This window comes from Phoenix dactylifera, chromosome 1, assembly GCF_051530095.1.
Source record: "Phoenix dactylifera cultivar Ajwa chromosome 1, Ajwa_hap1_PhDact_Kaust_v1.1, whole genome shotgun sequence".
NCBI classification, from domain to species: Eukaryota; Viridiplantae; Streptophyta; class Magnoliopsida; order Arecales; family Arecaceae; genus Phoenix; species Phoenix dactylifera.
This window is the reverse complement of record NC_143190.1, coordinates 9,190,458-9,203,011: the sequence shown is the minus strand read 5'-3', so window position 1 is coordinate 9,203,011 and position 12,554 is coordinate 9,190,458. Positions and strand designations below refer to the sequence as shown.

At 42.5% G+C, this 12,554-nt stretch overlaps 1 protein-coding gene and 1 pseudogene across 2 annotated transcripts; both read right to left on the bottom strand.

The window, feature by feature from the left end:
- Window positions 1-1,114: 1,114 nt before the first annotated feature.
- LOC103718781 (ylmG homolog protein 1-1, chloroplastic pseudogene) lies at window positions 1,115-9,846 on the bottom strand (annotated as a pseudogene). Its single transcript, XR_005506424.2, has 2 exons — window positions 8,925-9,846; window positions 1,115-1,470 (listed from the first exon to the last, which is right to left on the bottom strand). The product of XR_005506424.2 is annotated as a ylmG homolog protein 1-1, chloroplastic pseudogene (transcript).
- A 978-nt stretch (window positions 9,847-10,824) lies between these two features.
- On the bottom strand, window positions 10,825-12,236 carry LOC103718783 (F-box protein SKIP23-like). The gene has a single exon (XM_088720330.1). The coding sequence runs from the start codon at window positions 12,159-12,161 to the stop codon at window positions 10,965-10,967; it is 1,197 nt and encodes a 398-aa protein (XP_088576456.1). The 5' UTR covers window positions 12,162-12,236; the 3' UTR covers window positions 10,825-10,964.
- Window positions 12,237-12,554: the final 318 nt, after the last annotated feature.

The window sequence follows — 12,554 nt, the reverse complement described above, 5'->3', positions numbered from 1 at the left end:
CCTTACGATGAATGATTTGTCTCAGTTCTTGTGCAATTAGGGAAAAGTTCTGGATCTGCAAGATCTTTACTTTTCTGTGGTCTTAACTATAGAAAGATGCGGCGTAGACAACTTGTAGTGCTGGTGATGGCTTTCGAATTTCAAATTCATCAGCTCTATGGTTCTGAAATGTGCAGTGCTTGGCCTTGAGAAGTCGACAGAGCAAATTTCACAGGGAAATTTGATGTAAGGGCCTGCCAACCTGGATTTAGGGGCCATCTCATGTGCTGATGTGGTTCATTGATGACTTATCATATTGTGTTAATCATATTATTTTTCCTCCAAGATTGGCAGGTCCACATCAAGGTAATTAAGCCTAATAAAGCCTACGTTTTAACATCTAAGATTATTTGCATGTGGTTTGGTTTTAACGAGAAAGCCATGTTTCAAGGAATCTAGAAGATGTGCTAGTGCATATAAAGTCAGTCGCATTGCATTGAAACCAATATTATACATGTATTATTCTACTTTATAGAAACTGTCCGATTCGATATTCTTAAAATTTGTAATATTAAATATTTAATTTTATTTATATATATATATAGATACGGACGTAGATATACCCATATTCAGTCCGCATTCTATCTGTTTTCAGCCCTAGTCAACCGCCAAGGGCAGAGCCACGAGAGGATATAACAAAATTACGAACTAGCTCCTCCTGATATAAAAAGAAAGAAAACTATTATTAGTCATTTTCCTGTAAATCATACACCGTTAGCCTCATTTATAAAGAGGGAGACACCGATCCAATAATCGGGAAGCAGGCACCCTGAATCTGCCATCACTTTGAACAATCGTCTTAGATACAATCTGGTATGTCTTTTCCCCTTTGTGTGATTCTCCCATTTTGTAAGACTGCCTTTTTCTGATCTTTTCTTCACTCGAGTCTTTACTTTTGCTGGTGTGAATGCTTGTTTCAGATTAATATCAGTTAAGTAATAAGCATGCATTCTTTGTTATTTTTTTTTTCAGATGCCAGCCATGGGAAGAGTTGAATGAAAAATTCACCCAGCAGTAGATTGATCAATTTGGAAAACCAAACAAATCACATTCTTGACTTTGTAACCACAGAGCATGTCAATAAGATACTTCTTTCCCTTATTTTCAGAAGTATCAGAATAATGCTGGAGAAGTCTAAACCTTTTCCAGATAGAACTATAGTACGTCAAACAAGCAAAGATTACACAGTTATTTCTACTATAACCTATATGTCTCTATTTTCGTCTGCAAATATAATTTCAATCTACATTCACAGAAACATCTAGCATCAAACTTGTTCAAAAATGAGCACATGAAAATAAAGGCGTGTGGACCATTCCACCTGTAAATCGCCACCTTTTCTCTTCCTTTTTCGTTCTCCTTGCAACTGCATCATAGATCACCAGCAAAGAACAGCAAGCGAGAACGATAACACCAATCATCACCATTTTCCTGCACACAAGTCTCAATATGTGAAAAGGCAGAAAAGCATTGCAAATATGTGAAACTAAAGCTACATTTAATAGATATATCCCACTAGCCCGTGCATCACACAACATAGCAGTTGTATTATCATGGTTTAGTTTTTAACTGACAAGTATTGGAAAAGGGTGTTCCTTTTCAGTTGTGCCAAACTTTGAAGTAAACAAAAGCATATGCCATTTACATGTGTGCCTTCAACTGTAACATAAACTAGTTGGGAGGTTCAGATATTTTTAGGAGTTTACCTATCAAAATTTATACCTACACTGAAATAAGAAGAAATATGACAGACAATGTTGAGAAATCAGTTTGCAAGCAACAGATCTTGGTTGTACTGCTCCAAGAGATGCACGTATAGGGTTCACACCATGAAAGAAACAAACTATATTAGATCTAATTCCTGAAATAATCTTCAGAGAAGAAGCCTGTTACATAAATTGGCCCAAGGGTGGGAAAATAAGCTAATTCCATCTTAGGAAGACGACATGAAGGTCTGAAAGAAGATTCTTCAAAATAATGTTGTGAACCTACACATTCATAGTTAATCAGAAAATAATATACAAAAAACTGCACATCCAGTACCTCCAATGGAGGATCAGAGGTGTCATTTTAAGGATTTTTTTTTTCTTCCTACAAGAAAAATAACAACATGAAAAGATTGCAAATTGATAAATAACTAGAAAATCTAACTGCCATAGGCCAATAGTTTTAGCAACAGTACACTGAGAAGGCAAAGAAACAAAATGGAATTTTTCCGTCCCTTAGGGAGACGAATTAAAGAGATGAACTTGCAATATCTTTAAAAAATAAAACTATTAGATGGGATTAGGAACACAAAAATGGCACCAAATATGATACGTGATCACATGCAAAATACCAGGAAAACTTGTGAAAAGTCTAATAAAAAACAACATCCATATAAGAAAACTGATGGAGGAATGTTGAGGTCCAAAATATGACCAAAGGAAGAATGTCATGCTTTCAGAGCAGCCATGGAGAAATGACAGAATCTTCAAAAGATATTTTTAAAACTAATAAGGTAAAACTACTAACATATATGAGATAAGATATATATGTTGTAATGTTATATATTATCAGAATGAGCTCCAAAGAAGACATGTAGGAAATTCTACCAATAATGTTGGACACTAAAATGAGTGCACTAAATAACGAAGATATCATAATTTGGCTAAATAATGGTGAGATTGAGAAAAGTGTGAAAGCAATTTTTAAGTAAAGATCCATAAGACGAATAAATTTAGAGAACACTGAGAAATGCAACAAGGATTCAGGAAGTGTCTGCATGTCATCACTTAGAAGAGATGGAACAGAATGCAAAGGGATCAAATGAATTTGAAATTGATGTTGTTTAGAAAATAATGGGGTTAACTAGGCTAATTTGGTTGACTAATCAACAATCATATAATTCTTACATTGAAATCGTGGATAATATCAATGATGATGGGATAGGTACTCCATTGCTGCTATAAGGATATGGATGAAACACCAACAAACATATAACTGAACTTTTATGATGCACCATTGTGGAGTTACAGGGTATTGTGATGGACCAAATGTTAAAATTTTGACAGATATCTTAAAGGCTCAATTTGGTGTCATGCCACAAATTTATTTTGAACATTGATATTTTTTTTCAAAATTAATAAAAAATGTAGATGAAGTTATGCATCAACCTGGAGCCAAAGAAAAAATAAAGATAATGGAGTACCATTAGGGCTACCTTAATGTAAATTATGAAATTAAAGCATATGCAGGGCAATGTTCTGAACCCAGCAACCTAGATCGAATTGCTAGGGTGACTGGGTCACAGATTTCTAGTTTAACCACAGTTTAATAGCAGCTGAACATTCATTTGTTCTGATGTCTTGTCTCGGGCGCTGCGGGCTGCGTGCGCCGCCAGAGAGCCGGGGGCCTATGTCCCAGTTCCAGGGGCCCAGCCGATATCACATTTACTCTTTGCCGATAACTGCCTCCTCCTGACTCGGGCTCGCGTAGCGGACGCTCAGGCTATCAGGAGGGTTTTGGCAGCCTACTGCACTGTATCCGGTCAGAGAGTGAATGGCCAGAAATCCTCCATCTCCTTCAGCCCTAGCACGTCACTCGGGGTTCGACGGGGGATTCGGAGGATTCTGGAGATGCCCGAGCAGGACGGGACTTGGACCTATCTGGGTGCTCCGATCTCGGGTAGGAGATTGCGAGTTTCCGAGTGCACCGGGCTGGTGCAGCGGGTTCAAAGCAGACTAGAGGGTTGGCGGGCAGCGTCCCTATCTATGATGGGCAGGGTCACGCTGATTCGATCTGTACAGAGCTCCATGCCCATCTACTTATGGCAAATATGGTGGTGCCAAAGTCTCTTTTACTGAAGATTGAGCGACTTCTTCGGGGCTTCTTATGGGGCTCACATGGAGGGGGCCGTAGGGTGTACCTGGTGGCATGGGAGCGTATCTGCCTCCCCCTCAGGAAGGGTGGTCTAGGGGTGGTGTCTCTCCTGGAGAGACGAGAGCTGCTCCTTGCCCGGCATACTTCCCGCTTTATCCTGGAGCCACAGGGGTTTTGGAGCCGGATTATGACCATCCGTTATGGGGGGGCAGGCCCAGAGGGCTGGCCCCGAGGAGGGCGGAGATGCTTCTTTTTATGGCGGGAGATAGCGAGGTACTTGCCATTGGTGTCGAGTCACACCCGATGGCTGATAGGCGACGGACGTAGCATCGATGTAGCCGGGGACCCATGGGTCGATGGCCTTCCTCTGCGGCTTTGGCCAACTACGGTTAGTGTCGAGGCTGGAGAGGGTCTACAGGTCTGTGATCTCATGACCCCCGGGGTGGCTAGCTGGGATGAGATTCAGTTGGCCCGTTTCTTTGAACAGCATTTGGCGGAGCGGATCCGTTCACTCCCTTTACCACAGAATGGCGGACCAGATGTACGTGTGTGGTGTTCCTCGACCAGATCCAGGGTCAGGATGGGCGATCTCTCCAGCATCCTTAGGCGAGAGTACGAGCCTGGCCCGGATTGTGCCTGGATCTGGCGATTGGGGCTCCACCCGAGGGTAGCGTTGTTCCTCTGGAAGGTGGTCTGGGACCGTCTTCCTACGAGAGCTGTACTTAAAGGTCGAGGTGTGAGGATCCCATTGGTGTATGCGGCTTGTGGTGTGGCCGAGACGGTGGACCATGCTCTGTTTCGGTGCACATAGGCTAGGGGTACTTGGCGTCTGGCAGGGGTCCCACAGGTGGTATGGCGCTAGGGACCTGTTCTTACAGGCTATGCGTCAGGGCTCGAAGTCCCCAGTGCTTCGTCAGGAGGCTGTTCGAACGAGCTGCACTGCCTACCAGATCTGGCTGGCCAGGAATGCTCGCACCTTCGGCGAACGACGTATGTCGCCGCGATTTGTGGTCGAGAGTGCCCGCATTCAGACGGCAGAGCTGTGTTACACCATCCCTGTTGGAGGGACCTTGATAGCTCGGGACATCTGGGGTTCCCACTCTGCTTCGGCAGTATCCCGTACGGTGTTTTTCACCTGGAAGCCCCCACCTCCGAGTTTCCTCAAGGTCAACTTTGATGGGTCTGTTTTGAATGGTGGCATGCGGGGAGGTGCAGGTTTTGTTATTCGGGACTCGTCTGCCAGGGTTGTAGCTGCCGGTGGCAGTAAGTTATTTGACACTTCGGTTTCGAGTGCGGAGCTGAGAGCAGCCTGGGCGGGCCTTCGCCATGCCCGATGTGTCTTACAGGCTAGGTCCATCATCCTGGAGGGTGACTCAGTCACCGTCATCAGTTGGATCCAGGAGGGTCCAAGGGGTGGCAGTAGTGACCATCCCTTGCTCCGTGACATTTGAGCTATGGCGAGGGATGGATGGATCTTTCAAGCCAAGCATATTTACCGTGAAGGTAATGGTGCTGTGGATTGGGTAGCTGCGTATGTAGCTTGTCACTCCGGAGGCACCTTGTGGATTGATGATGGGGAGTTGTCCTTGGCACTCCGAGGTATCCTATTTTTTGACCTTATTGGGTGTATCCGTTCCCGTAAGGTATGATCCACCCGCATTAGCCAAAAAAAAAAAGAAACCAGTTCTACAAGAAAAAGAGAGAGAAAGAAGGCCCATGCGCAGGACCAACAATATGGCTCGACCTTAAGACTCATATCTTTACACTTATCATTGATTACAATTGATATTACAAAGATGACAAGGTGTGTGCTAGTTCGTAATGATTTAGTGTTAAACGACAAGACAAGATTTTGGTTGAATGTGAAGGTGAAATAATGAAGGAAATATAGATCTGGTTATCAGTAAGACATATATACCGGAGGGAAGGAAGTTGTTTTCCTCTCTTTTTTTTCTTTTTTTCTTTTTTTTTTTTTTGGGGGGGGGGGGGGGGGCAGATAAGAAAAGAGAAGGGAGAGGGGAGAAACAGTACACGATGCAATCATTTTTTGTTTTTTGATCAATTATACAAAGAAAAAAACATAAATTAAACCAGATAATAACAAAGACTACGATCTTTTAACTTTTGAGGCCTTTAAGAGGGTCTAAGCACATAAGATAAGCATGGCATACGAGAATCTTCGAGTTGACGTGTAATATGTAGGGATGAGAATCTAAATAAGTACATTTGAGGATGCTTATAATTCACGCTGACTGTTTTTCACATGATTTAGAATCAACGAGATAGTATGAACATGTGAAATAGAAATTCATGTAGGAGAGCAAACCAGATTTGGTTTTGACGGATCAAGGGGGAGAAGGCCAATGATAACATGTAATTTTTTGCACAAATATTTCAAAAAGAAAGTAGAGATAAAATGGCAAGTAAATATATACAACTCTAAAAAAGTATATATAGCTTTCAATTATGGTTCTTGTTTTACTAAAAATTATTGGACTTTGATGCATAGTGACAATTACAGATCACAATGAATCATGCAGTCAAAAGTTGAAAATAACAACATGGACCAGAAATGACTTTAATCAATGTTCATCAAATTTACAACAATAGCATTTAAAATGAAAATAAAATTCACATATTAGGCATAATCTAAAGATTGTATTACAGAGAATACTGGTACTGAAATTATGAAGAGATTCATGAAAGAGCACCGGAAAAAATTTCTTCGAGGGCATAGAACATTCAAAATTACTCATCATAGAAAAGGTGATCGAAAACTTGTAAAATTTTACAGCATAATGATAAAAAAGAAACTTCAGCAAGCACAATCATAGTGCCTTATTTTGATGATAACTTAGTTCAATGCACAAGGTTAGTCCAAAATTTCCTCTGAACCAATTGAGAGGAGTTAATGCAATAGCTAGCACCTAGAAGCATAAGTCGCCAAAGTCAGCATCAAGCTGACTGCTCAATTGCCCTCTTGCCACCATTTTTTATGCCACAAAAAATATCAACAGCATAAAATTCATCATTCACTCTTCTAAGTTTTGTTCTAACTCCAATTCTCACCTGCACACTGTGCTTCCAAAAGTTGGCAGCATGATTGTCATAAGTTCATATCAGTCTTGGCATAAAAAGCATGCACAGGCTTACTTAAGATGAGGCATGCGCAAACGTTTTATTCTTGTATTTCAATAATTAGATCTTACAGTTAAACTATTCTATCATATTAGGGTCATACAAGTTATACATGTCTGAGGACTTTTATTATAAAGTTATTTATTATGGTAGATAAAGGTCATGAGTTGAAACATGACAGTGATGCCATTATTTTGATTAAATTCAAAATATTCTCATGAGATCACAATATACATCAGGGAGATGCATGAAGCTCATGCCTCATACCTTATTCATCACCTTTGGCTTTTTAAACATTAGACATACCACCTAAGTATGAAATTGGTATTGTTTATAATGGTGATAATATATGAAGTTATTTATATTATATAAGGGTATCAGTGCATTGGGTTTTCGGAAATTTATGCCAGATAATGGTGATAATATATGAAGTTATTTATATTATATAAGGGTATCTGTGCATTGGGTTTTCAGAAATTTATGCCAGATAATGGTGATAATATATGAAGTTATTTATATTATATAAGGGTATCTGTGCATTGGGTTTTCAGAAAGTTATGCCAGATTAAGGATACCTAGACACTAGCAGTTGTACAATGCCCTATAACAGCTAAAGTTCTGCAACATAAACACTAAACATAAATGCAAAAATATTAAGGCAGCAAGAAAGGGTGTGTTAATGATAAAATCATATGCATCAGATTTTAGAGTGAAGGCTTATTTTGATGGAGATTAGATGAGGCACAAAGCTCAACTTGCTCACTTGAGCCTTCACGAAGTTCGCATATAAAAGGTCACTTCTATCCTGAGTTTAATAAATATGAACTTTTATAAAGCAATGAATACAATGAACTCCCTATCAAGAAGCAATTTTTAAAAGCCACTCGAAGGGTGCACAGGCTACTTTGGTTTGTCTAACAACTCCACAGACTGGTTTAGTCTTATAGAGACTCCTGAATTCCCAGTCCTAATTTGAGGAGATCCAAGAAGAAAAATCGGTCCATATATTGTGTGTCCAAAGAGTTTATAAACTAGCAATGTCCAGAAAAGTTTAGCATGACATAATCTTATATTCATTATATGGATGAGCACTCAGTAAAGTTCCAGAGTTGAAATATATTAAAAATCTTACTGTATCCTAATTGAGATATGTTGTCAATTGAATTTTTATACTAAGAGATCTATCAAAGTTTTCTGCAGAAGCTAAAGTACGACATAAAATTCATTGGATTATGGATGAAAACTTTCAGCTCAGACATTTTGCATTCTTGATTCTCATTTAGAATGAGTTTCAATATGTTTTCTCACTTGCATAGCAAGTAAATTACACATATATACTCTTTAAGCTTGTAAAAGATGACCAATTTCAGACCATTGGCGATCAGCACATTCTTGAATCGTTTCCCTTTCACTCGCTACACTGAGGAAAGCCTTGGCAAAAGGAAGTGAAAAAAAAGAAAACAGTGGCAAATGCGCAGCAGCATAATAGTATCTGGAAAATCTACACTCTTTGCTAAATGCAATAATTCACCACCTACAGTGAAATAGGTATAAGTTCTAATCTTAGAATGCTTTGGACCATTTGGCACAGATATCTCTGAATAAGCAATGAAATTAGTATTACAAGCACAGATCAGGGTGAAAATAATTGTGCATGTTAGCATTTTTTGTGGGGAGCAAAAACAAAAACTTTAAGGCAAAGAAGAAACACGAATTTTCCATTTCAAGATATATGTATCTATCTCATAAACAGTCGCATATGTCCATGATATTCATCGATCGCATAGAAAATCATATGCATGTACAACAATAAACAAACCTAATCAATAGGCTTAAACCAACAGAGAATCGGAACAATATAACATAGAGAGAAGTTATTAAAATACCTTCTTTGCCCGCCGCTCCTTCAATACATCCCTCGGCTGTTGTTAAGAATCGAACCAAGAGTTCCCAAGACGGCAAAAGCGAGAAGCGGGCTCACATCCAGGGTATCAAACACCGGCGGAATTATGTTCCTGAAGAGATTGAGATAAGGGTCGCACAGGTCCCTAATGGCCGAGAGGGGCTGGCGATCCCAGGGGATGTTGGGGAACCAGCTGAGAAGAACCCTAACCATGAGGACCCCACTGTAGATGTCGAGCCACTTGGCCATACCCGAGGCTACCACGGTGAGCGGGGTGTTGAGGTACCCGCTGGGCCGGTCCTTGAGGGCGGCGAAGAAGAGTGGCCCCACGGCGCAGGCGAGGCTCCCCCGGAGATCCCGGATCTCGGCGAGCTCCGCCGCGGATGGGGCGGCTCGGGCAGCAGCGGCGGCGATGCGGGCGGGAAGGGACAGGACGAGCTTGGAAACGGAGAGGGCGAGGGCGAGGAGGGAGGAGATAGTGCGGGTGGAGCCGGAGAGGAGGGTGGGGGACGTCGGCGCGGGAGAGGCGAGGGAGGATGAGACGACGAGGGATTTGGAGGGCGGGGAGGGGCGGAGATGGAGGGAGTTGGGAGGGGGAAGGCGGCGGGGGAGGCGGAGTAGGGACGGGGCGGACGGGAGGGGTTTGGGTGGGAGAAAGACGGTGGAGTTAGCGTTAGGGTTTCGGAGGGTGAGGGCGACGGAGGAGACGACGGTTGCCATGGCTGGGGTTTGAAGGTCGGGGACGCCTGCGACCAAGAAAGCGATAGAGAAACGGAGAGGTTCGCCAAGTTCGGGGGCAGGGGATGGCGGAGCGATCGAGATTTTATCTGGAAGGGAATTGCTTCTTAGATGGGAGATCAGCGAATAATTCTTAGGCCCATTTGGGAGGGCTTTTGGAGGGCACCGATGATAAACTATGTATTTTTTTTTCTTCCTTCATTTAAAAGAACAAATAACCTCATGGTAAAAGGACAAATCCTCAATTTAAAACACAACTAGAATATTTTGTCTGAACTACTATTGCAACGGTTTAACTAAACAATAGTGCAACCTTTCTGCAACTATCCTTAATCTCCACGATCTCATTGAAATTTGGATTTGAATTCAGATATCTTGGCTCAACCACCAAAAGACTACACCAGCCCTTTAGGCTAATAATATCATGCATTAATCTTTTTCTTACGAATGTTAGCTACCTAATTAGCATTCATCTTTCCATATAAAGGATCCTCGTGGTAAAAATTTATTATATTTTTAAAAATAAAATAAAGCTAAGAATATACATCATACGATAGGATGGTCTTTCAGGCCAAGCATGTATTCAAAGAAAGGCTAACGAGACTGTGAACTAAATTGCTGCTTATGTGGCTAGTCACTGGAGGTACCCTGTGGGCTGAGAAAGGGGAGTTGCTTTGGGCACTCCATGATCTGTTATTTTTCAATTTTATTAGATATATTCATACCTGTATTGTATAAAATACCTACTTTAGCGCGCGCGCGTGCAAATATATATATATATATATATATATATATATATATATATATATATATATATATATATATATATATATATATATATATATATATATATATACAAAATTTATTTCGTCGTCCAGTAGCTACAACAGTCTTTTTTAATCGGTGTCGTAGTAGCTCTTTGGTTAGGTATTGGAGCAACATTACTTATTGATAAATTCCTAACTTTAGGTTTTTTTCAAATTGATTCAACTGTTGAAAGTAGATATTTAAAAAAAATTTACTTCGAAGTGAATATATATATATATATATATATATATATATATATATATATATATATATATATATATTCACTTCGGACTGTTAAATTTTTTTAAAATACCTACATCATTGTTGGTACATAAGCCTAGGATTTTTTTATTGTTCTAAATGAATATAAAGTTGTATCAGTACTTGTAATTTTGGTACTACCTCTACAGCAGTGCATCAGTGGATAAAGTGAAAAACAAAAACAGAAGTTTTTGGCTTTGAAACTCGCATGTACATGTCACATAGTGGGTGTGACCCAGATTGGAGGCGGCCAAATCCACTGGAAATCGTACCCACCACAAGGCTTCAATCTCCCATCACTCAAATCAAACATTCCAACATCTGGAACCACATTGTGACACCTCTCAAACGACCAAGTACCGTCGTCCGTGAAGTAGACGCAATTCCCTCGCAGCTCCGGACATTCCCTCGTTGACACACACAGCGAACCATTCTTGCCCAGGAACAGAGCAAATCCGGTCAATCCCTCTTTGTGTTCTCTGACCCAGGCCCATCCATTCCGCCCCGGCCTCAGCTCGAACACCTCCACCCTGGTCGTCGTGTGCTCGACGTAGAGAGGGCGAGGCTCCCAGCTGCAGCCCAAGCGAACGGGATCCCGCCACCTCCTCACCTGCAACAGCTGCCCGGCCGGCAGCTCCACCAGGTACTTGGAACAATCGGAATAGCCCAGGCTAGGCGCGACGACGGCCGACGTCGGAAGAAGGCCATGGAGGTCCCAAGCCTCCACTCTTCCCGTGGATTCAAGCGTGCAGAACTGCCCGCCGGAAGAAAATATAGCGTCTACCCAATAGGATGAAGGGGTGTCCACCATCGTCCACTCCTTGTCGCCGGGCCGGGCGAGGGCCAGCTTGAACAAAGGGTTATGGATCAGCATGACGGTGTGGTCGGAGGAGACGACAGCTTTCTCGTAGAAGAAATACCGGAGCTGGTCGGGCGCGAAGGATTCCGGCGGGATGTCGTCGTCGCCTAAGCAGAGATTGTAGCTTGTGACGCGGCCTTTGCGGTCGCGAAGGGCTTCGACGAAGGGGAAGGTGGTGATGGAAGGGAGGGGGAGTTGAGCTCCAGTGACTGGATTCAGGAGGTGGAGCTCGGAGGTCTCGTCGGCGGCGATCAGCCATCCATAGGAGGATCCGATGCATAGGCGGTCGGAGACCGGGGGGTCGGGCAGGGGAATTCTGTAGACTTTTCGCTCGGAGAGGCTGTAGAATTGGGCGGAGGATTTGGCGGAAGGGGAGGTGGTGTTGGGGTTGAAAGGGATCATCAGCCATGGGGACTGCGCCACGGGGGCGAAGAGGTTGGATTTGGCGGCGGACCGCCATGACGAGCAGACGAGGCCGAAACGGAGGTGGTCGGGGACGGGGAGCCTCTCTAAGATGGAGCCCAAGAGCTCCGAGGGGAGCTCCGACCAGTCCATATACGGTCAGGTGAAGAAGAATGCTAAATGGATGACAAAAAGTGGCGCAAATATGAGAGCGAAGCTATCAGCCTTTGCTTCTTTCTATACATATATATATATATATATATATATATATATATATATAGGCCTCGAGAAAGGAGATGAGAACGAATTAAACTGGTATCCTTCTTCATGCGATATGTTTGAATCCGGCCCGCCCACCATTTCTGGCTTGACCGGTGTGCGGGTCGCCGGTGCAGGGCGAAACCGATGTGCTCGCCGTCTGGTGTGGAACGCAGACTGGGCGCGGTTGGCTCGGGGAAGCAGGGGAGTGATGAAAGGAGAAGGGAAAGGCCAAAAGGAAATGAGTAAAGAAAGTAGAACATGAGTTAGTCTGGCGTTGAAGGGATT